This window comes from Miniopterus schreibersii (assembly GCF_964146895.1).
Source record: "Miniopterus schreibersii genome assembly, chromosome: 20".
Lineage (NCBI taxonomy): Eukaryota > Metazoa > Chordata > Mammalia > Chiroptera > Miniopteridae > Miniopterus > Miniopterus schreibersii.
The window spans coordinates 4,804,907-4,825,127 of NC_138122.1; the positions used below are offsets into that span (position 1 = coordinate 4,804,907).

At 56.9% G+C, this 20,221-nt stretch overlaps 1 protein-coding gene across 2 annotated transcripts in view; it reads left to right on the forward strand.

Annotated features, from left to right (window-relative positions):
• Positions 1-20,221, forward strand: part of IGSF9B (immunoglobulin superfamily member 9B) — a 46,650-nt gene that overhangs the window by 8,068 nt on the left and 18,361 nt on the right. Inside the window, exons 2-13 of one of the 2 annotated variants that reach the window (XM_081122531.1) lie at positions 2,262-2,459; positions 4,772-4,918; positions 10,477-10,628; positions 10,919-11,036; positions 12,197-12,338; positions 12,657-12,802; positions 15,319-15,461; positions 15,736-15,876; positions 15,969-16,085; positions 16,343-16,493; positions 17,484-17,607; positions 19,858-20,033. In XM_081122531.1, coding sequence (XP_080978657.1) covers positions 2,262-2,459; positions 4,772-4,918; positions 10,477-10,628; positions 10,919-11,036; positions 12,197-12,338; positions 12,657-12,802; positions 15,319-15,461; positions 15,736-15,876; positions 15,969-16,085; positions 16,343-16,493; positions 17,484-17,607; positions 19,858-20,033 — 1,755 coding nt within the window. The remainder of the gene's footprint in view (positions 1-2,261; positions 2,460-4,771; positions 4,919-10,476; positions 10,629-10,918; positions 11,037-12,196; positions 12,339-12,656; positions 12,803-15,318; positions 15,462-15,735; positions 15,877-15,968; positions 16,086-16,342; positions 16,494-17,483; positions 17,608-19,857; positions 20,034-20,221) is intronic. The other variant, XM_081122532.1, reaches the window with a different exon arrangement.

Genomic DNA, 20,221 nt, shown 5'->3' on the forward strand with positions numbered 1-20,221 from the left:
GGGCAGCCATCCGCCCAGCTGGGCTCGGCCCGGCTTTGTGCTGCCCTAGGCTCTAGTGCCCAAGCCTTGGGAAGGAGCCCCCACTGTGGGCAGCCTCCACACCCCCACGGCTAACACCCCGGGAATAGCTCCCTCTTCCCCCAGGCTCTGTATTTCCTCTTTTCATTTCCTCGAAAGCCTGTGCTGCACACACATGTGCATACCTACCCACACACACTTCCACACACGTCCACATGTCCTTTTGCCAAGAGTTACACACACACGTGCACATGTACTCATGCTCACACATGCAGATGCACGCGACGCCCTGCTCATCGTGGTATCCACGGCTAGCCCATTCCTTCCGGGCCCAGGATCAGCCTTTGTGCGCCTGGATGCTGGGAGGAGGCTCTGCGCCTATCTGGGTGCCCCTGGGGCTGTGGGGGAGGCACTCACTGCGGCAGGGCCCTCTTCATGCTTTCCCTGAGGGGCTGGAATTCAAACTGAGTCTGCAGCAGGGTTGGGGGTGGGGGGAATTGGGAAACCTGCTGGGGCCTCAGGCAGGTGAGTGCAACACTCTGCTCCAAAAATACTCTGTGATCTTAGCTCTTTCTCTAGAAAACAGTGATGTCACCGGTAGCCAATCAGCTTCTGGAAGGTCTTGCCTCCTCCTTCTGCAACTTGCAGGGGAGAAGCTGGAGAGGGGGAGGGGGAGGGAGAGAAGGAGAGACGTACCGACAACATACAGAGAGAGGGAGGAAGCACCGAAGCACACAGGGGCAGAGTCCACACAGGAGAGAAAACGGAGCACTCCTTCCCCTCGCCCAGCCGAGCAGAAATCCACGCAGCCCCAACACACACTCTCTCTCTCTCTCTCTCTCTCCCTCTGCCAGAGACATAGAAACAAGGAGACAAGAAAGTAGACAGAATCACCGCATGGAGGGCAGAGACAGAGACGTGAGGAGAGACAAAGATGAAATGAGGAAACAGGCAGGAGCACACAGGGGTCAGGGACGCGTTAAGGATCAGACCCAGAGCAGCCGGCAGACAGACAGACAGACAGACGGACGGACGGACGGACAGCTCTCTGGGCACCTCTGTGCCGCGGTGGGAGGGCCCTGGCTCTGGTTCCAGCCTCAGCAGCCGCTGTCCATGGTGCTGCCCCAGGGCCCGGGAGGGGAAGGGGGAAGCCCTGCTCTCCTCCGGGGTGCTGGGCAGTGGGAGGGAAGGCGGGAGGAAGGGGCTCCCTAGGCTGCCCTTTTGGTTGGGAAGTAAGCTGGACAAGGTGACTTTGTGGGCAAGGAGCCCTGGTGAGGGGTGTCAGGCTGAAGGTGGGGGCTGCACCCCTCGTTTAGGGGTCCAGGAGCATGCTGTTGAGGAGTGTGAAGCAGCGTCTGTGTTGACCTCCAGCTTGGGGAGGCCTTATCCCCTGGTCCCCCTCCTGTGCCAGGAAGATGGGTGTACCCTGTCCAGCTGTGTGCCTGTCCTCCGCCTACACAGTGGTGGTTTCCCCTCAGGGGTCCCAAGGCCCCTTCTCTGTCCCCAGCATCCTGCTCTCCTAATGGCGATACCTGAGGCTTTGCAGCCTGATGGGCTTGGGGTTCAGAAGCTGGAGGGCTGGAGGCCCCCCACCGCTGCAGGTCCGGCAGTGAGTGGGAGGAGGGGCTTGGCCGAGTTTTCTCTCTAGTGTTGCCCTAGCAGCCTCTGCTCAGCTTGGGAGGGATTCCCTGCTCCTGTGTGGAGCACTCGAGCTTGTGCTGCCAACATCAGACTGTGGGGGTGGGGCGCGGAGGAGGGAAGGAGGCAGGGAGCGCCTACCAGTCTCTGGTGGGAAACCTCCTGGCGCAGGAAGACAGACATGAGTCTACCCTCGGCCACAGCAGCCCTGGCTGCAGGTCTCCTGAGCCCCTCCATCTTCTCAGTGTCCAGACCCCTTAGAGTTCTTGGGGGTTGTCACGGGGAGGGCATGGTATGGCTCCACTCGCTGGGGTTGGGTAGGGAAGGGCTGGCCTGCAGGACTGGAGGGAACTGCCTCGCTCTGCTCTTCTCCCCCCTCCTCCTCCCCTGTGGGTCATGGTTGGGGGCTGGGAGAGAGGTGGAGGGCGCACTGGGGCCCCTCTGGGGAGTGAGGAAGCTCCTGTTTAGGCGGAGGGCTGGGGCATACCTGGCTTTGGGGAGGAGGCAAAGGTCCCTGAATGTGGGCAGGGGGCTGCCTCTGGGGTTGCCAGGGCTGGATCTCCTGTCACCTCCTTTTCTAATCCCCAACTTTGCTGTCCCATTAGCTGCCCACGGCCTGCGAGAAGAGCCCGAGTTTGTGACAGCAAGAGCCGGTGAGAGCGTGGTTCTGCGATGCGACGTGATCCACCCGGTGACAGGACAGCCCCCGCCCTATGTTGTCGAGTGGTTCAAGTTCGGGGTGCCCATCCCCATCTTCATCAAGTTTGGCTACTACCCGCCCCATGTGGACCCTGAATATGCAGGTATGGTCTGGGCCACTTGGCCTCCTTTCCTTGGCTTTGGCAGGGCTGCCCCTCTCCTTCAGGGTCCCAGTTCTCCTGGTCAGGCTCCCAGAAGCTCCCTTTACCTGTTGCCTCCTCTCTTTTCTGACTGGTCTGTTAGCTCTGTTTTCCAGCCCCTGCCTCTTTCTTCCCATCCTTTGGACTTTGGTGGGAGGAGAGGAAGAGGCGGTGAGGCAGACAGGAAGCCCTCCTGAACCACAGAGCCCGTGGCTTGCAGGGGCAGAAGCAGAAGGGGGCCACCTAGAAGGCCGCCGTGCAGGAGGGCCAGGCCGGCGGAGGGCAGCCCTGCGCCCTGGGGCTGAGTCAGAGCTGCTGCGACTGGGCGTGTGCAGCGAGCGGCAGCTGTGGTGTTCCCGCGGTCCCTCTGTACCCACACCTCCCTCTGTACCCACACCTCCCTCTGTACCCACACCTCCCTCTGGCTCTGAAGTTGGGCCTCATTTCCTCCTGAGTGTGAGAATGTCTCGCCAGTGGCGCCGCGTGCTCTCGGCCTCCTCTGCCACAGTTGCTCCTGCCAGCAGGGGCTCCACTGAGTCACTTCCAGCACCAGCCGACCTGCCGCGGGAGGGGGAGAGGGGGACAGGGCAGGGCACGTGCAAGTGGAGCATGTGAGTGCATGTGTGAGCATGCATGTAGGTGTGTGCGAACGTGTGTATGCCTGTATGTGAGCATGTGTGAACATGTGAGTGCACGCGTGCATGAGTGTGTATGTACATATGTGCGTTCTGTGAGTATGTACTTGTGTGAGCATATGCATGTGTGTGAGTGTGCATGTGTGAACATGTGAATGTGAGTGCATGAGCATGTGAGTGCGTGTGAGAGTGTGAGCATGTGAGTGTGTGAGCGTGTGTATGAGTGTGTGAGAGCATGTGAGTGTATGAGCATGTGTGTGCATGCATGTGTGAGTGTGAGTATGTACATGTGTGCATGTGTGAGCATGACTATGTACTTGTGTGAGCATGTGTGTGTGAGTGTGCATGTGTAAGCAAGCATGTGTATGTGAGTGTATGTGAGCATGTGTATGTGTAAGCATATGTACTTATGTGAGCGTGTGAGTGTGTGCATGTGTGAGTGTGTGAGCATGTGAGCGTGTGAGTGCATGTGTGTGCATGTGTGAGCATGTGAGTGTGAGCGTGTGAGTGCATGTGTGTGCATGTGTGAGCATGTGAGTGTTGTGTGTGAGCCTGTGTATGCCTGTGTGTTGGGGTTTGAAGGAAGAGAGGAAGCTGCGGGACACTGCTTTTGTCTTCTGGCTCCTGAGGTCTGTGCTGCATTTCTCTGAGAACACTTCCGCTTCTCTCCCTCCCTCCTGCGCCTGGGTCTCCTTTCCTCCTTTGCCTGGTTGGTCTTGATAATCTGGTTCTAGGCAGATTGCCAGGGCAGAGACAAGGAGAAGGCAGAGGAGGTTGTGACCTTGTGGTGAAGGGTGGGCTGAGGTGGTGGGTGAGGGGAGGAGGACCCTGAGGGTGCCTGGGCCCCCTCCCTTGTCATAGAGAAAGGGGGCGCTGCTCCCCACTCTGCTGGGCTCCTGCTGCACGTCTTACCTGCAGGCCGTGAGATAAAGATGACCTCCTAAGGGGGAGAGAACAGAGTTGAGGAGGCCGCTGGCATCTTTGCTCTGCTGGCCAGCCCTTTCCTCATCCTCCGGCCTAGAGGCCTGGAGCCTCAGCTCCTGGGGCTGCAGGGCTCTGGCTGGGCAAGCAGCGTCTCTGGCTCTGGGGTCAGGCTGGGAGGGGATCCTAGCACCCTGGTCCCCAGCCTGCCTTCCGTCTGCCAGACAGAGGGGGTGTGGGGGTGAGACCCAGCTGGGAGAGGAGTGTCACTCCACCTGAATGGAAGTGTTCTGGGGCCTGGCCTAGATCCCCAACTTCTCTCCCTCCCTTTCTCCCTTCTTCCCTCCCTTTCTCCCCCTCTCTCTCCCTCCCTCTATCCCTTCAGCTCTCTTTCCCTCATGCCTTCCCTTTGTCCCAAGAGATCTCCCAAAGAAGGGGAGTATTCTAAGGAACTGAGGCTCTTCTCAGCACCACAGAGTTGCAGTTGCAGCTGGGATGGGCCAGCTGAGGCTGGAGGGCTGGGGAGGATCGTGGCTCCTTGGCCAAGGCTTTATGCCTTTTCCTCTGGCACCTGCGGCCAGAGGTTGGTGCCAGCTGTCATTTTGGGGCCCTGCCATGGGAAATGATCTGCAGGCGACGATGGGCCCTGTGCCTTCAGCTGGGGTGGGGGTGTCGAGTTGCTGGCCTCACCACTGGGTCTCTTGGTCCACCTGTCCCCAGGACGAGCGAGTCTCCATGACAAAGCTTCGCTGCGGCTGGAGCAGGTCCGCTCGGAAGACCAGGGCTGGTACGAGTGCAAAGTGCTCATGCTGGACCAGCAGTATGACACCTTCCACAATGGCAGCTGGGTGCACCTCACCATCAACGGTGAGTACGGCCCTTCCGGGGGGGGCACGGCCCAGGAGCCTACTCTCTGAGGGCCCGGTGTAGGGGAAGCCTCTTTTCAGGTGCACCCCATCCCTGCTCCAAGTCCCTGCTGCAGAGAGGAGCCTGGGCACACTGGGTTCCACCTCCTATGCCCCCTCAGCTGTCTCCTGGGGCCCCCCCAGGACAGTGTGGTGCCTCAGTGGAGCAGCTCCCTGAGCGAGGCAAGGGTTTGCTGTGGGTGATGGCATCACAGCTCCTTATTGGGAGGAAGAAATCTGGTTCATTTAAAAAAAAATGTTTTTATTGATTTCAGAGAGAGGAAGGGAGAGGGAGAGAGAGATAGAAACATCAATGATGAGAGAGGCTGCCTCCCGCATGCCCCCTACCCCATGGGGATTGAGCCCCAAACCGGGGCATGTGCCCTGACTGGGAATCAAACAATGACCTCCTGGTTCATAGGCCGATGCTGAACCACTGAGCCATGCTGGCCAGTCAGGAATCTGGTTCTTGAAGCCAGGAGGGCTAAGGCTTTGTGGAGGCCAAAGCCATAACTGCTGGCACCATTTCCCAGGCTTGGAAAGACCCTGCTAGCCCAGGAAATGCCTCTCTCTCTCGAGTGTAATTCCCAGAGTCCCACCGTTGTAGTCTTCCTGTTCAGGGTGACGTTTTGGATCCTTGTTAAATTTATTCATTTGCGTAGTATGTACTGAGGGTCTACTGTGCGCCAAGCTTTGCACCAGATGGTGAAAAGACAATGCTGAGCCAGCCCAGGCTCAGTGCCTGCCTGCCTGGACCTGGTTTACTGTCTAATGAAAGGGAACAGGAAAGAATCCTAGGAAGAGTAGCAGTCTTAATGGCTGTCAGTTATTTATGGCTCAGGTTAAATGAACTGTGCTGTGTGGGATGCTTTTCAAGGAAGCCCCATGTGGAGCCCCGGGGAGCATGCTGGTTCTGGTGTTGGCCCAGGCTGGGAGCCTGGTCTGCAGGGTAATGGCACCGGGGCTGGGCCCCCGGGTGTCCCCTGATGGAGAGCCCCCTGTGTTACTGGGCATCCTTACTTGGGAAGAGGTCCTCTGGAGGAGCCAGGAGAAGCTGGAACTGGGGAGAAAATTTGAAGAAAAGTGAACCCCCTTGTGCAGGGGGAGCAGGGTTTGTTTTGTTTTTCTGGCTAGATCCACGTTCTTCTTTATTCAGTGATTGACAAAACATATTTAGCCACCACTGTGTTGCAGACACTGTGCTAGTTACCGGGCTTTAGCAGCGTATATGCTTTGGATGAGCACACAGCGTGGGTCCTTATGGCTTTGATGTCTGTGACTAGAGATGCTGTGGTTGGGAGAGAGAAATTGATGTTCCTGGCTCCTGGCTCGGAAGCTTCTCACCATTGATCTGTCCTGAGGGCCGGCTCTGTCTGCCCCACCTTGTGGGGCTGGGTCATCCTCCCAGGGCTCAGGTCAGGCCATGTGTCCTGGCTTGAAAACCCACTCAGTGTTCTGGAAGCACAGGGTATTTCAGCCAGAGCGCTGACCTCTGGGAAAAGCTGACCTCTGGTCCAGGCTGCTGGACCCATTAGATGCAGTCGGCTCTCTTCAGCCAGCCCCAAGAGACCGATTGGAGGCTGATTTTAAATCTTGGGTGGGCTGTCCCCACCACCCGGCAAGCTTTTGAGTCACCTCCTTTTGATGCAAGCTGTTGTGTGTGCTGGGAATGAAAACTCATCTTAATATTAGCCCAAGCAAAACATAATTAGGGAGGTAAACCCGCTGCTAAAAGCTTCACTGAACACTGAGCCAGAAGTCCCCACGCTGCTCCCTCTCCTGTGACCTTTCCTGCACCGGCTGAGCTCCGAAGCGCCTCCTCTCCTTCCCGTCCTCTGCTGGTGTTCATTTCAGCAACTTGAGACACCAGGCGTCAGTAGACACTCGCAGGGCAGGAAGTAGGATGTGTGTTCTGTTACGTCTCTGTCTTCCTTTGCACGAGTGGGAGTTGATTCTTTGGGGATTCCTAATTGCTTGGAGTGGAATTGGCATGGAAAAGGCCCTGCAAAGATTTAGTTTATTTCATGAATCCATTGTACATTAGCTGTATGATCCTGGGCAACTTAAGTCACCTCTCTGAGCTTGTTTTCTCAGTTACCAGAGACAATACCTATTTGCAAAGCTGTTTTGAGGATAAGTGAAGCCCTGGGTAAGAAACTGTCTTGCCCAGTGTCTGAAATGTTAATTACATGTGGGTAATTATGTGTGAGATGCTGTCCCTCCTTCTTCTCAAGAGAAAAAACAGGTGAAATCAGATGAAAATGTATCCGTAGGGATATGGTGGCACAGGAAGCACTTCAGGCTGGAAGATGCAGAGGATGGTCACAGTTTGAAAGTGCTTGCGGTGCATCCACCAGTAATTATCCACTCAAAACGCATTCTTGACTGTCCACTCTGTGGCAGGCTCTGCGGCTACAGCGGTGGGCAGTCGAGTCCAGGGACAGTTGCAGTATGGGCTTTGGGAGCCCAGGGGAGGGAGAATGTCTCAGAGGAAACGACCCTGTGCAGAGACCTGATCAGGGACCAGGAGTTAGCCAGGTGCAGGGTTGGGAGGTGGGGAAGAGTATTCCAGGCAGAGGGGAACAGCATGCTTGGAAGCCCAGAGGAAGGAGATCTGGCGCATTCAGGGAACGCAGGCAGGTTGTTTACGTGGAAGTGTTAGGTGGAGAAGCTAAGAATGTGCACCATCCGCTCCAGGCTTTAGAATCAGGCTCCTCGCAGACCACTTGCCTTTACTAAGGTGCCTGGCTCCAGAATAGGTAGAACAGCATAGACCCTCCCACGGTGAAAGTGAGACCTCTCTCCTTTACTCTCCCTTCCAGCATCCTGAGTCCTGAGGTTTCTTCTAGCATAAACACTGTCGTGGCTGAAGGAGTCTGGAGCCCCAGCATCCCATTGCTTCCAAACCAGAATGTTTAATGTCAGGCATTTTCTGACAGGGATCACCTTTGGAAAATGAAAGGCCAGTGAAAAATTAGAATTACAGATCATCTCCTTCTCCTTCTGCGTTTTCTTGAAGATCAGTTGTGTGGAAACAAGCCAAAGTATTTCTTTATCACATATAAAATACCTGAAAAGCCCCAGCCAAGCCTCGCCTTAGGTCGGTGAATTACTGGGAGGCGCGGCCAGCCTATTTCGAACCTGCACTATTAATTATAGGGCACTTGTAAAAAAGAATTAAGCCGGGAAATGCAGCTGGCAAGCTAACACCTAATTCAGTAAACAATCCAGAGTCAAACCCTTATTTTCCTGAAAACTTGAAATTGTTCAAAGTACTTTCCTGATTAGCACCTAAATAATAAAGTAATTATGTAATTAGTAATTAATTTGTCACTTCAGGACATAATTTAATTTATTATCTTTTCTTTTAAGCTTGATGCCGGAGGCAGTAGAGGCTGTGGCTGTATTAACTGTGTTTCAGGGGGCAGGCTTGGCGGGCGGGGAGGGGGAGCTCTGTTGGAGATGAGTGCACATTTTAGGGTAGGAGGAGAGGCCTGGAAGTGAGGAGTGCAGGGCCCCTTTGTAAGGATTTGGATGATTTTTTTTTTATACGTTTTTATTGATTTCAGAGAGAGGAAGGGAGAGGGAGAGAGAGAAACATCAGTGATGAGAGTCATTGATCTGCTGCCTCCTGCTCACCCCCTGCTGGGGATCAAGCCTGCAACCCGGGCATGTGTCCTGACCGGGAATTGAACTATGACCTCCTGATTCATAGGTCGACGCTCAACCGCTGAGCCACGCTGGCCGGGCAGGATTTGGATGATTTGTATCATTATTTTTGTTGTATTAGACATTGGATGAGAATTGACAATCTTGAGGATGTCTGTTGTGTGTGATGGAGTGTGCTTCTTAATTCATTCAGTATTTATTTTCCCAGTGTCCCCATGTGCCCACACTGAGCTAAGGGCTTGGAAGATTATGGAAGAAGGTGGTCTTGGCATGTTCATGCTCTTAAGGAGTTTAATGTGTTTGCGTTTGTGTTGGTCTGTACGTGTGTGCATGTGTACGCTCATTCATTCATTCATTCATTCATCCATCCATTCAACAGATATTTGTTGAGTGCTGTATTATATTACATGCCAGGCACTGTGCTAAAAGCTGGGCATACAGTGGGATTTGTGGAAAAGATCTCTGCTCTTCAGGAGCGTTAGTGATAAGTGCTTTAAAGAGAATAAAACAGCCTAAGGAGATAGGGAATGCTAGAAGTGCCTTCTCAGATCTGCTGACCAGGTCAGGCAGAGATGGCATCTCAGCAAAGACTTGTATGAGCTGAAGGAGGGAGGTCTTTGATAGAGCTCCAAGCAGAGAGGATAGCAGATGCAAAGGCCCTGTGGTTGGATGTTCTTGGCACATTCAAGGAAGACAAAGAAGGCAGTGTGGTTAGAGCACAGCGAAGGGGAAACTATGATAGATGAGGTTGACAGGGGTGGGGAGCACCAATGCTAAAATGTTCTGACTAGTTCCCAGGGCAGGGCTGTCTGGAGAGGAGAGACCCCCTTGAAATCTTCTCATTAATGCTTCAGATGCTCCTGGGGAGATAATGACTGTGTATGTTTACATTTTACAAGATTCTTTTACACACTTATTTCTCATTTATTTCCCATATCAATTCTGGAGGGTGGAGGAGTTCAGGTAAAGCCCAGAGAGGCTTAGTAACTTGCCCAGGGTTACACAACCAGTGGCAGGCTGGCACGTGAACTGGGTCCTGAGCTTTGGAAGCCTTGAGATGAGCTTAAAATGGCATTGTGGACCCCCAGGGCCAGTGTTTAGAAGTGGGGGCCCCTCCCTGTCATTTCAGAAGAACCAATAGTCCAAGGCGTCCAGATGGACAGATCGCCTCCTCACGCAGCTCAGAGAAATGAGACCAAGTTTCTTAAAAGCTGATTATCCAACAGGATGGAATTTTAGTTAAAACTCTAACACAGGTGGTGGTGTAGGGGGACAAGCTTGCATAGTTAGAGGAGAATTCAGAAGGGAGCAGCCTGGCGTTCACGGATAAAGGCAGGTAGCCTAGATGGAGGCACATGGCAGATGCTCGGATGTGAGGGCCTGGCGGGCGGGGGTTAAGGAAGCAGGGGTGTCGTGGATGGTCGTGACGTGGAAGACAGAGGATGATGGGACAGTCTGGAGCTGGCGGCAGAGGCAGGCTCTGTGGAAGCCAGGGGAGAGCTGTCTTGTCTGTCACCTGCTGTAGTGCTGAGCTCAGTGATTCCCTGCAGATGCTCAACAAACATGCGTCTATTGGGAATTTGCCAAGTACAATGGGACAAGTTTAGAATTTGGACACAGCCAGACTGACTTTGAATTCCAGGTCCCCTCTCCCTGTGTAGGATTCATGCGCAGAGTATTTTACCTGTCTCCCCCTTCCTGCCTTCATCCTTACACCTTGAAGAGGGTCAGGCATGAGCCTAGAGGCTCACAAGGATCGCATGGTGTGGTGCGTGGTGCCTGGTGCGGGTGGCGTGGCGAGGAGGCACCAGCCCGCTAAGCCCACCCTGAGCCTCAGTGGTCTCTTTGCAGCTCCTCCCACCTTCACAGAAACACCTCCCCAGTACATTGAGGCCAAGGAGGGTGGCAGTGTTACCATGACCTGCACAGCTTTTGGGAACCCGAAGCCGATTGTCACCTGGCTCAAGGAGGGGACACTCCTTGGTGCTAGTGGGAAATACAAGGTAAATGTGGCTCTTCATTGGGGCCACTGTACTCCCTTCTCCCTTCCTTTGCCCCTTTCTTCCTCTCCAAGGCTGTCTCCCACTTTACCTGACCAGTGACACTGCAAAGGCACAGAGGGGAGATGGAAACAGCAGGCAGACCGGCTGGTGTCTGTGTTGTTGGAGGGAGATGAAAAATGAGGCACCTGCCTCTGTATCCCTCAGGTGCATGACCCCGAGGCCACCTCCACCTAGGATGGTGCTGGTGGGGCCCACGAGTGGGTGCTGAGCTCCATCTCTCCTTGGTCCAGGTGAGTGATGGGAGCCTGACGGTGACATCGGTCAGTCGGGAGGACAGAGGTGCCTACACCTGTCGTGCATACAGCATCCAGGGAGAGGCAGTCCATACCACCCACCTGCTCGTCCAAGGTAATAGTGATGGCTCCAGCTTCTTTGTGCCTCGGGCCTTTTTCAGGGACTCCCAGGCCAGCAGAGCTGTGGAGGGTTTTCCCAGAGCTTGGCCGGTACAGCTGGGGGCAGGTGGAAGTGGGCAGCCCTTGAAGAGCTGGGCAGGGCTCCTCCCAGACACCATGCACTTCATGTTGGAGCTCCCACTGTGGCCTCTGTGGCTATCACATGGGGCACGAGGCCCCCTGCTGGGTGGGTTTCTGGTTTCTGTATCTCCCAGGAAGCGTTTAAATAACACTGAGGTCATTTGGGCATTTGGTAGAGCTGGGGTCTGCACTCTCAGACCTGGAGATGCCAATCTGCCCAGCCTGGGGCCCCAGAGTGCTCAGAAGGGGTGGCATCTGGGCGGCAAGATCTCTTCTCTGTCTGAGCCATCCCCCTGCTCTGCCTCCCACCCGCTGCGGGAGGAGCTGATGAGGGTTGGTGGTAGCTGTTGGGGCACATGCCCTTCCTGCCTGTCTTCTGACTGGGTGTGCTGAGTGGCATCTGGACTAGAGGTCCCTCTCTGGTTTGGAGGAGAGCTGGCCTCTCAGGAGAGAGCCAGCCAGGGGGCAGCTGCAGCCTGTCTGGGAAGCTAGCACCGGGGACTGCTGGAGTTCCACCCTCTGTTCTCTGCTCCCCCTGCCTCCTGTGCCCGAGCTGCCCTGGATGGAATGAGTGGCTGTTCACCTCCTAGAGGCCTCCTGCCCAAAGCTCTGCTGGAGAGAAGACGGGCAGGAAGGACTGGGAGTGTGTGTAGGGCTGTGTGTGTGGTGTTAGATGGCTAGTTTGGGGGGCCAGCATTTTAGAGGGGTTATACATGGAGACAGGGGGCGGGTATGTGCCAAGGTGTCTACACCTGGCTCAAAGGGGTGGGGCACGCTGGGGCCCTGTCCAGCACCACCTGCATCTCTGGGACCTGCAGGGAGAGTAAGAACCTGAGCATTTACAGCAGCTAGAAGCGTTTCCATGACAACTGCCTGGGGTTGTGCCGCTAACTCTTGGGCCAGTGCTGCCCCAGCCCTCCCTCTCAGGGTTCAGAGCACCTTTCCTGAGGCATCTCAGAGCTGCCCAGAGGCCCTGGTGCTCTTGTCCCCCCTTGCCCTGCCAGGTGAGGTCATGTTTGTTTCCTGTGTCCCCAGGGCCTCCCTTCATAGTGTCCCCTCCTGAGAACATCACTGTCAACATATCCCAGGATGCTCTGCTTACCTGCCGGGCGGAGGCGTATCCCGGCAACCTCACTTACACCTGGTACTGGCAGGATGAGAATGTCTACTTTCAGAAGTGAGCACCCTGCCCCGACCTCCTGGGGGAGGAGCAGCAGGTGCCCAGGGGCCAGTGCTCCGAGCAGGAGCCGCTGCAGGCTGCCCTGGGCTCTGGGAACTTGGAGAGGGGTGGTCAGTCCACTTGTCCCACCCATGAGGGCCAGCGTGTGCACAGAGGGGCCGTGAGAGGGGCCTAGGAGCTCGAGGGCACGCCGGGCCTCTTCTCATGCATGGGGGTGAGGGGACTCATCGCTGCCTTGCTCTGATGTTCCTTGGAAGACCCTCTTCTCTTACCTGCCAATGCCCTCCCCTTCTTGTCTCCTTGTTTCCTCAACAGTGACCTGAAGCTGAGAGTGAGGATCCTGATCGATGGGACCCTGATCATATTCCGGGTGAAGCCTGAGGATGCAGGGAAGTACACCTGCGTCCCTAGCAACAGCCTGGGCCGCTCCCCCTCGGCCTCGGCCTACCTGACTGTGCAGTGTGAGTAGGGGCAAGAGACAGCCTCAGTTGGTGGGGGTTCCGGGAGGTTCAGACCGTGTTGGCCAGACTGAAGGCTGCAGGTCAGCCTCATTTCAGGGAAGATGGGTGGAGGAACGACTGACACAGGAAGGAAGGACAGCCCAGAAGCAGCCCACACCCGGGCTGGTCAGTTGAAGGGAAACCTGCCCTCGTGTCTTCCATGGTCATCAGCTGGGTTCAGGCTGGGTTCTGGGATCCACAGGCCTTCTGAACACCTGCGCTTGCCGAGTGCTGGCCCACGCCTCTGTCTCTGCCTCAGATGAGATGCTCTCTGGGGCTTTTTCCTCAGGTATCTGAGGAAGTGTAGCTTGAACCTGTGCGGGTTAGGTTTCCAGCCAGCTCTCCGCCTTCCCCCATCCTGGACAGTGTGAGGCGCAAGGGGGACGGGACCCTCCTCTGGGTGACTGGGTCCAGCTCCGCCAGCGCCTGACTGGCTCTTGGCGTCCTCGGGCCCCTCCCCTGGGGCTGCCAGATTTCCAAATGCATGAGCTGCTCCTCACGCTGGAACAATGCGGGGCTTTTGTGCGAGCAAAAGCTTCCCCACCCCCTGGCGAGCTGATCTTTGTGAGAAAGAAAGAGAAAGATGAGTTATGAGGATTGATTTCTTCCTTTTGATTTGCTGACGGCCCTGTCACTCAGGCAACAAAGGCCCCACGCTGTCGCTGTAGGTGACAGGCTCTCCATCACTTGAAGGCTGGTGTAGGAGAATTGTTTACCTCCAAAGGCGTGGAGTGGCGGAGTGGGAAGGGTGACAGTCTGGAGACCCGGAGTCAGCACTTGAACTGGGGACAAGTAGGACAGTTGGTGACCCCAGGAGGCTGCTCACCTGTGACCCAGCTTCACGGAGCTGGGTCTGTGCCTGAGTGGGTGTGGAGGTGGAGCCCCCGGACCTCCTGATCTCCCGTTCTTACTGTTTTCTTCTCTGCGCATTGATGTTGCTGCTTGGGGCAGAGGCACATCTCTCCACTTCTGCTGCCAGCAGATTGCAGGGACTTGCAGCATGTGCTATATGATGAGTCCCACGTTGTTAAGAGCTGTGAGGCCCAAGGAAAGCTTGTGACCCAGGGCATCCAGTCTGTCCCCCCAGACCTGCAGTAGGAAGAGCAAGTCAAGAAGCTACTTATAAGTGACTTCCCACGAGCCCCAAGCTGTGCTGGACATGAAGGACCGAGGGAAGGGAAGACACCTCTCGGAGCAGCACCCGGCTGGCTTGCGTCACCTGTGCAGGAAGGTGGCCGTGGCGAAGGGAAAGAGCCGCCAGGGGGAGTCTCAGAAGGTTGACGGGTCTCACCAGGATGAGGCCCTGTCCTCGGCGCCATGGGCTGTTTTTCTGCTGAGGCCCTGTCCTCGGCGCCATGGGCTGTTTTCCCGCTCTCCAGCGCCATCCCCCGCTCCCACGTGTCCTTTTTTACCTCCTTCCTGTCTTCAGAGAGAATCCGGGGGGTGAAGTTTTCAGGTGGGTGAGACAAGGATCTTTATTTCTGCTAAAAAGCAGTGTTCAGAGTATTTCCCATTCATAAACCCTTTGAAAACCTTAGAGGAAAAAAAAAACCCTCTACCATACAAAAGTAGGAAGCTATGTCTAAATATATAACTCGGCCTGGTATTTATGTAATGCTGTTCTCTGAAGAGCTCCAAATGCTTAAAAGATACCAGCTCATTCATCCTCACTGCCGCCCTGGAAGTTCTGGATCGTTTGCCTTGGTAGCCCTCAGGGAAATTGAGGAGAATCGAAAGGTGATGACTCACCCTATGACAGGATGTGCGGTGCTTGCTGCTGTCCCAGGAGCCCGTCATCTGTTCCGTGGCCAAGGCTGAGTCTGCATTTCAGCTGCACAGATGGGAAACTGAGGCCTGGGAGGCTGGGCAATGAGCAGAGGGACAGGAGAAGAGCCACCTGTGGTTAGGCCTCTGCCTACCTCATGCGTAGGACTGCGGTTCCTCTTTTGGCTTAGGATGTGGAGAGGGGAGCCGGCTTGGTGGCTTGGTGGTAATGACTTGGGGTAAGGGGCAGGTGGGGAGGGTGTGGTCAAATGTGGACTTTGAGGTTGGGAGTCTAGGGAGGGGCTGGGAAATGGACCTGAGAGCCCTGCCCGGTGTAGTTCATGAGTGGAAGCGTTTGAGAAGCGCTGCAGACGCGGCCCGGGTGCCCAGGTGCCTCGGAGCATTCAGATCAGAAGTGCTTGAGGACACTGTGGCTGGGTAGACGAAAGGAGTCTGTAGCCTGCCCGGGGCTCAGTGTGGCCTCGGGCTGTAGGCCAGGAGGGCCAGGGTTTGTTGTCTCATTACCCACGGTGGACCCAGCACGTAGCTCTGGGTTGGGCAGTGAGGACTCGAAGCGTTTACTCAGCGGGTGCAGGGTGTGAAAGGCTGTGCTTTGCGGGTGCCGTGTGGCGGCCCCGCCCCTGCCTGGATTTCTCCCTCCTTGACTTCCCTTGTGTCTTTCTTCTCTCCTACCTCGCACTACCCCTCTGTAGACCCAGCCCGTGTCCTCAACATGCCCCCCGTAATCTACGTGCCCGTGGGAATCCACGGCTATATCCGCTGCCCTGTGGATGCAGAGCCACCAGCCACCGTGGTCAAGTGGAACAAGGATGGCCGCCCCCTGCAGGTCGAGAAGGTGCTAGAGAGATGCACATGGGGTCCCAATGAGACACACCTTCCCAATGCTGCCCCTGGGGGCCTGGTTCCTGCCAGGAACCTTCCCCTCCCCAGCAGAAACTCTGGAGAGCACAGAGCTGCTTCCCATGGGGTGTGCAGTCCGGCAGGGCACTAGGACAGCCCCACCCCTGTGGCTAGTGTGCTGCCTGGCCCTGGCCCTGGCCCTGGCCCTGTCGGGACAGACTGAGTGTGACCCCTGACCGTGGCTCCCGCTCTGCTCTTTGCTCCGGCAGAATCTAGGCTGGACCCTGATGGAGGACGGCTCCATTAGAATCGAGGAGGCCACAGAGGAGGCCCTTGGCACTTACACCTGTGTGCCTTACAACACCTTGGGGACCATGGGCCAGTCTGCTCCGGCGCGGCTTGTCCTGAAGGTGAGGCCAGGACGGCAAGAAGCCTCGAAGCGGCGGGTCCCCGAGATGTCCGCCTCACGCCTGCTCTCATGGCCCTGCTGTGCTCTCCCTAGGACCCCCCGTACTTTACGGTGCTACCAGGCTGGGAGTACCGGCAGGAGGCCGGCCGGGAGCTGCTCATCCCCTGTGCAGCTGCAGGAGACCCCTTCCCTGTCATCACTTGGAGAAAGGTACCTCTGGGTTCTGGAGCTCCCAGGAAATGTGGTGGAGGGGAGGGACTCTGTCCTGGCGGCCAGGTGCCGAGGATCCGGGTGACTCCTCGAGGGCTCCCAGGAACGGGCGTGGAGGGTTGTAGGCCGAGTGCTCGGGCACCCTCCTCTCCGTCTCCTCCGACCCCTGAGGTGTTGGTGGCTTCTCTTCTCCCTGCCCAACCTGGCTCCTCCCCTGCTACCCACTCCTGCCCTCCTTGCCCCCTTGTTTGGCCAAGGTAGGGAAGCCCAGCAGAAGCAAGCACAACGCTCTGCCCAGCGGAAGCCTCCAGTTCCGAGCCCTGAGTAAAGAGGACCACGGGGAGTGGGAGTGCATTGCCACCAACGTGGTCACCAGCATCACTGCCAGTACCCACCTGACCGTCATCGGTAAGGCTGCACGCAGGCGGGAGGCGGTCTGGGTGCTGGGGACTGTGGGCATCTTTCCCAAGTCAGTCCCCCCTGAACCAGGAGCCTCCCATGGCAGCCTGAGCCCTCTGTGGACTGTGGGAGGGAGGTGACGTGGGCCTGTTCTGGGGAGGTCTTTTTCTAATGGGACAGGCAAAATATACCCATCAAGCCCCCGAAACAGAAATGAGGCACCCGTGTGGCCAGAAACAACTGTTTGGAGCTCTGAGTCCAGGACCTGGTGGGGAAGCTGGGAGGCTTGGAGCGAGGGGACTTGGGAGGGGTGACGGCACTCAGATCCGCGGGTGGGGCCTGGCACAGAGGAGGTGACTGGTGTTCACACTTCCTGGGGCACCAGCGGGCATTCTGCTCCCACTTACTGCCCTGAGGTGTGTGTCCCGTTCTGCCCGCACCTCTGGGAACAGGCAGCCAGCTTCAGGCCCGGACCAGCAGTGCCGCGTCATTTACCTCCCGTGAGGCGGGAGCCGCTCCTGCCCAGGGCCCGTTGACGGGAGCGAGCCAGGGAGTGGGCACCCTGCCCGGCTCCACCTCCCCGGTGAGCGGCAGGCAGGCCGCAGGCCAAGTTGAAGTTCTTTGCTGCCCCTCACGCTGGCCCCGAGGCTGGACGGCTTTATAGGAGAGGGCTTTCGGGCTTTGCCTGTGACCTTGAGGCAGAGCGTTTCTGTGCTCAGCAGATGAGCACAGGGCTTTGTCTTAGGGCGACGGAGGGATCTGGTTTCCCCTTGGCCCGTGCTCCTAGGGCTCGTGCCCTGTCCCGCTGGGTGGGCTGCGTGGTGGGCAGGGCCTCCTCCTGTGCTCCTGCCCGCAGGCCAGGGTGCCCGCTCCTCAGAGTGTCGCCCGTCCCCAGCCATTCCACGCAGGGCGCTGTCTTTTGCTACTGTGCAGCAAGGTTGCGGGTGGCCTGTTCAGTGGGCTCAGTTCTCAGCCTGAGACTCTCCACTTGGTCTCCAGGCACCAGCCCCCATGCCCCAGGCAGTGTCCGGGTCCAGGTCTCTATGACAACTGCCAACGTGTCCTGGGAGCCCGGCTACGATGGAGGATTCGAGCAGACATTCTCAGTTTGGTACGGACCTCTGTGAGTCAGCCCCGCATGCTTTGCTCTCTGCTTCTCCCTCCCCACCCCACTCAGTCCGTCCCTGGGGTGGGTGGAGGTTGTGAGGAGGAGGTGGCTCTTCCCCAGACCTCTGGGTGCTGAGGCATGTTGCCACAGTGGCTACATTCTTGGGGGGATGGGTGTGTCAGAGGGACTCTGGGCGCTCCCGTATTCCCAGCCCAGAGGTTTGGGAAGCCGATGCCTGAGCTGTCCATCACTCTGTGCTGCTTTCTCCCCCGCTGATCTCACTGCCTCCTGTTGTGCCCTTGGTTCATTCCGCTCTTCGGTTCCCCTGTCCTCTGGGGTCTGGGAGAGATTCCTGATCTTCAAGGGCATTGTGAAACAGCCCAGCCAGAGTGTGGGAGCTAATTTTTATTCTGTACCTTCCCCGGTGGTTCCAGTAACCAGTGTGAAGGGCCGCTCACCCTCCTGGCCGGGGCTGCAGCACCTGCAGTTTTTTTCTAGGACCGTGTGTCCCTGTGTCTTTCTGTCTCTGTTTTTAAGTTAGCCAGATGCAGTGACTTGACATCTTTGCCCAAACCTCGGGGTAGATAGAGATCCCAAAGTTGCAGGACTCAGGCTGAGGACCGGAGCTGTAGAGAAGGGGGAGAGAGAAGCCACAGCTCACCCCTTCCCATCGCCTCCGGATTGCCTTCTCCCCACACCCCTGTCCTGACCCAAGAGCTGGCCGCCTTCATCATGGGCTCATCCCTGAGCAGGAGGATGACCCCCTCACTTCTCCTTGAGAAGGGGCAGACCTGTCTCACCTGGGAGGGCATTCTGTGCCAGGCTCAGCCAGGGCTGGGGAGGAGGAAGCCTCACTCCAGAGGAAAGTGCCTGGAGATTCAGGGGAGCCCTTGATACACTTCTCAACAGCCAGGGAGGCTGAGCGGGCACCCACTCTCTTTCCTATGATGGTGATGTGGCGGATATTTCCCAGACTTGAATATTCGAGGCATTTTGAGTTCTGGAGAGGGGAACTGGACCTAGGTGGTGAGCTTGGGGAACTCCAAGTTGCAACCAGAACATACTTCCTCCCCTCATCTTTACTCCTCCCAGGCAGGGTTGGGGCAGGGCAGGGCTCCTGGCAACCCTGCTAGGTGACCACTGCAACCACCCGGCTCTGCTGGGCAGCTCCCCGGCTAGGGCCGCGTTGGGCATGACCGAGCCTCCACTGGGGGTGCCAAGTGGAAGATCTGGGCATAGGCAGGGTTTCCCTTGCTGCTTGTGCCTCTGCTCCACGCTGCTGCTCACCTGCATTGCTTTACACGTTGCTCACTTGTTCTGGTGCCTGGGTGGGGTGGGGCAGGTGAAAAGGTCGGGAGGTCTCCTACCGTTCTAGCTCTCTGCGTACTGACTGGGACATCTGGTGCTAGCTTGTTTTTTTTCCTGCTGTGCTTTCTGCTGCCTCCACTCCTGGGCATACATGGTACTGAGCCTTTAACCTCAAGGGGAACCTGGTGGGCATCCACTGAACTGTAGCTCAGGACTGAGGGCCGCGGAGCAGCTCAGTGCACAGGATGATGGCTCCTCCCAGTGGTGATGCCGGGCATTGCGCCTGTGGATGGCGTTAGGTTGGCTGTGCAGAACAAGTGTCTGTCCTCCGCGCACAGCGTGACCTTCCCCTTCGCTGTGAATTCCAACCCTTAAGGCCTTAGGGATCCTGGTCCCCATTGTGGGAAAACTCCAGGCTGTATTTGTCATATACCCTGGACCGCCTCATCTGACTCCAACCTGGTTGGACTGAGTGAGCACTCTGGGCTGCTCCAGGTCCCACTTTTGGCTGCCCCTGGGAGGGTGGGTGGCCGAGGTCACCTGGTGTCTTCTTAAGCTCTGCTGTTGCCAAATTTCTTACCTTTAAGTTCGTGCTGTGGTACTTGCCTTGTTTCCAGTGTCCTCACTCTCCCAAGGCAGAGCCACTCTTAGGGTTGTGACCAGGGTGAGGTTTTCCCAAAATACAGTCGATAATTTGACCAGTGTTTTCAGCATTACTTACACCCAAGTGTCCCTTTTGGAAAAAGAGGTGCCAGCAGTAGCTGGTGACCTGGCATTGTGAGGTTTGGCATATCCAAAGTTGGGTGGCCATCCCTCCTTGGTCTTGACCTCTTCCTTGGACCAGGGAGGCCAGGTCCACCAATGCCACCTCCTCGAGGACCTCGCATGCTCGCTTGTGTCTGCAGCGTAACCCACCCCACCCCCTTGTCTTCGATCTTCTCTCTTTGCTTTGGCCAGGATGAAGCGGGCACAGTTTGGACCCCACGACTGGCTGTCTTTGCCAGTGCCCCCGGGACCCAGCTGGCTGCTCGTGGACGCCCTGGAGCCTGAGACCGCGTACCAGTTCAGTGTCCTGGCCCAGAACAAGCTGGGAACGAGCGCCTTCAGCGAGGTGGTCACTGTGAACACTTTAGGTGAGGGCCTGTGCGGTTGTCTTGGGGGTGTTTTCCGGAGGAGCTGGGGCAGGTAAAGGCGGCAATGGCAGCGATGGTCCTGGAAGCTAATGTTTACATACCTACTGCGTGCGAGGTACCTGGCAGAGTGCTTTACGCGGTCCTGTCATTTGACCTCCCAGTAAGGATTTGTCACATCTGTGGGGCTC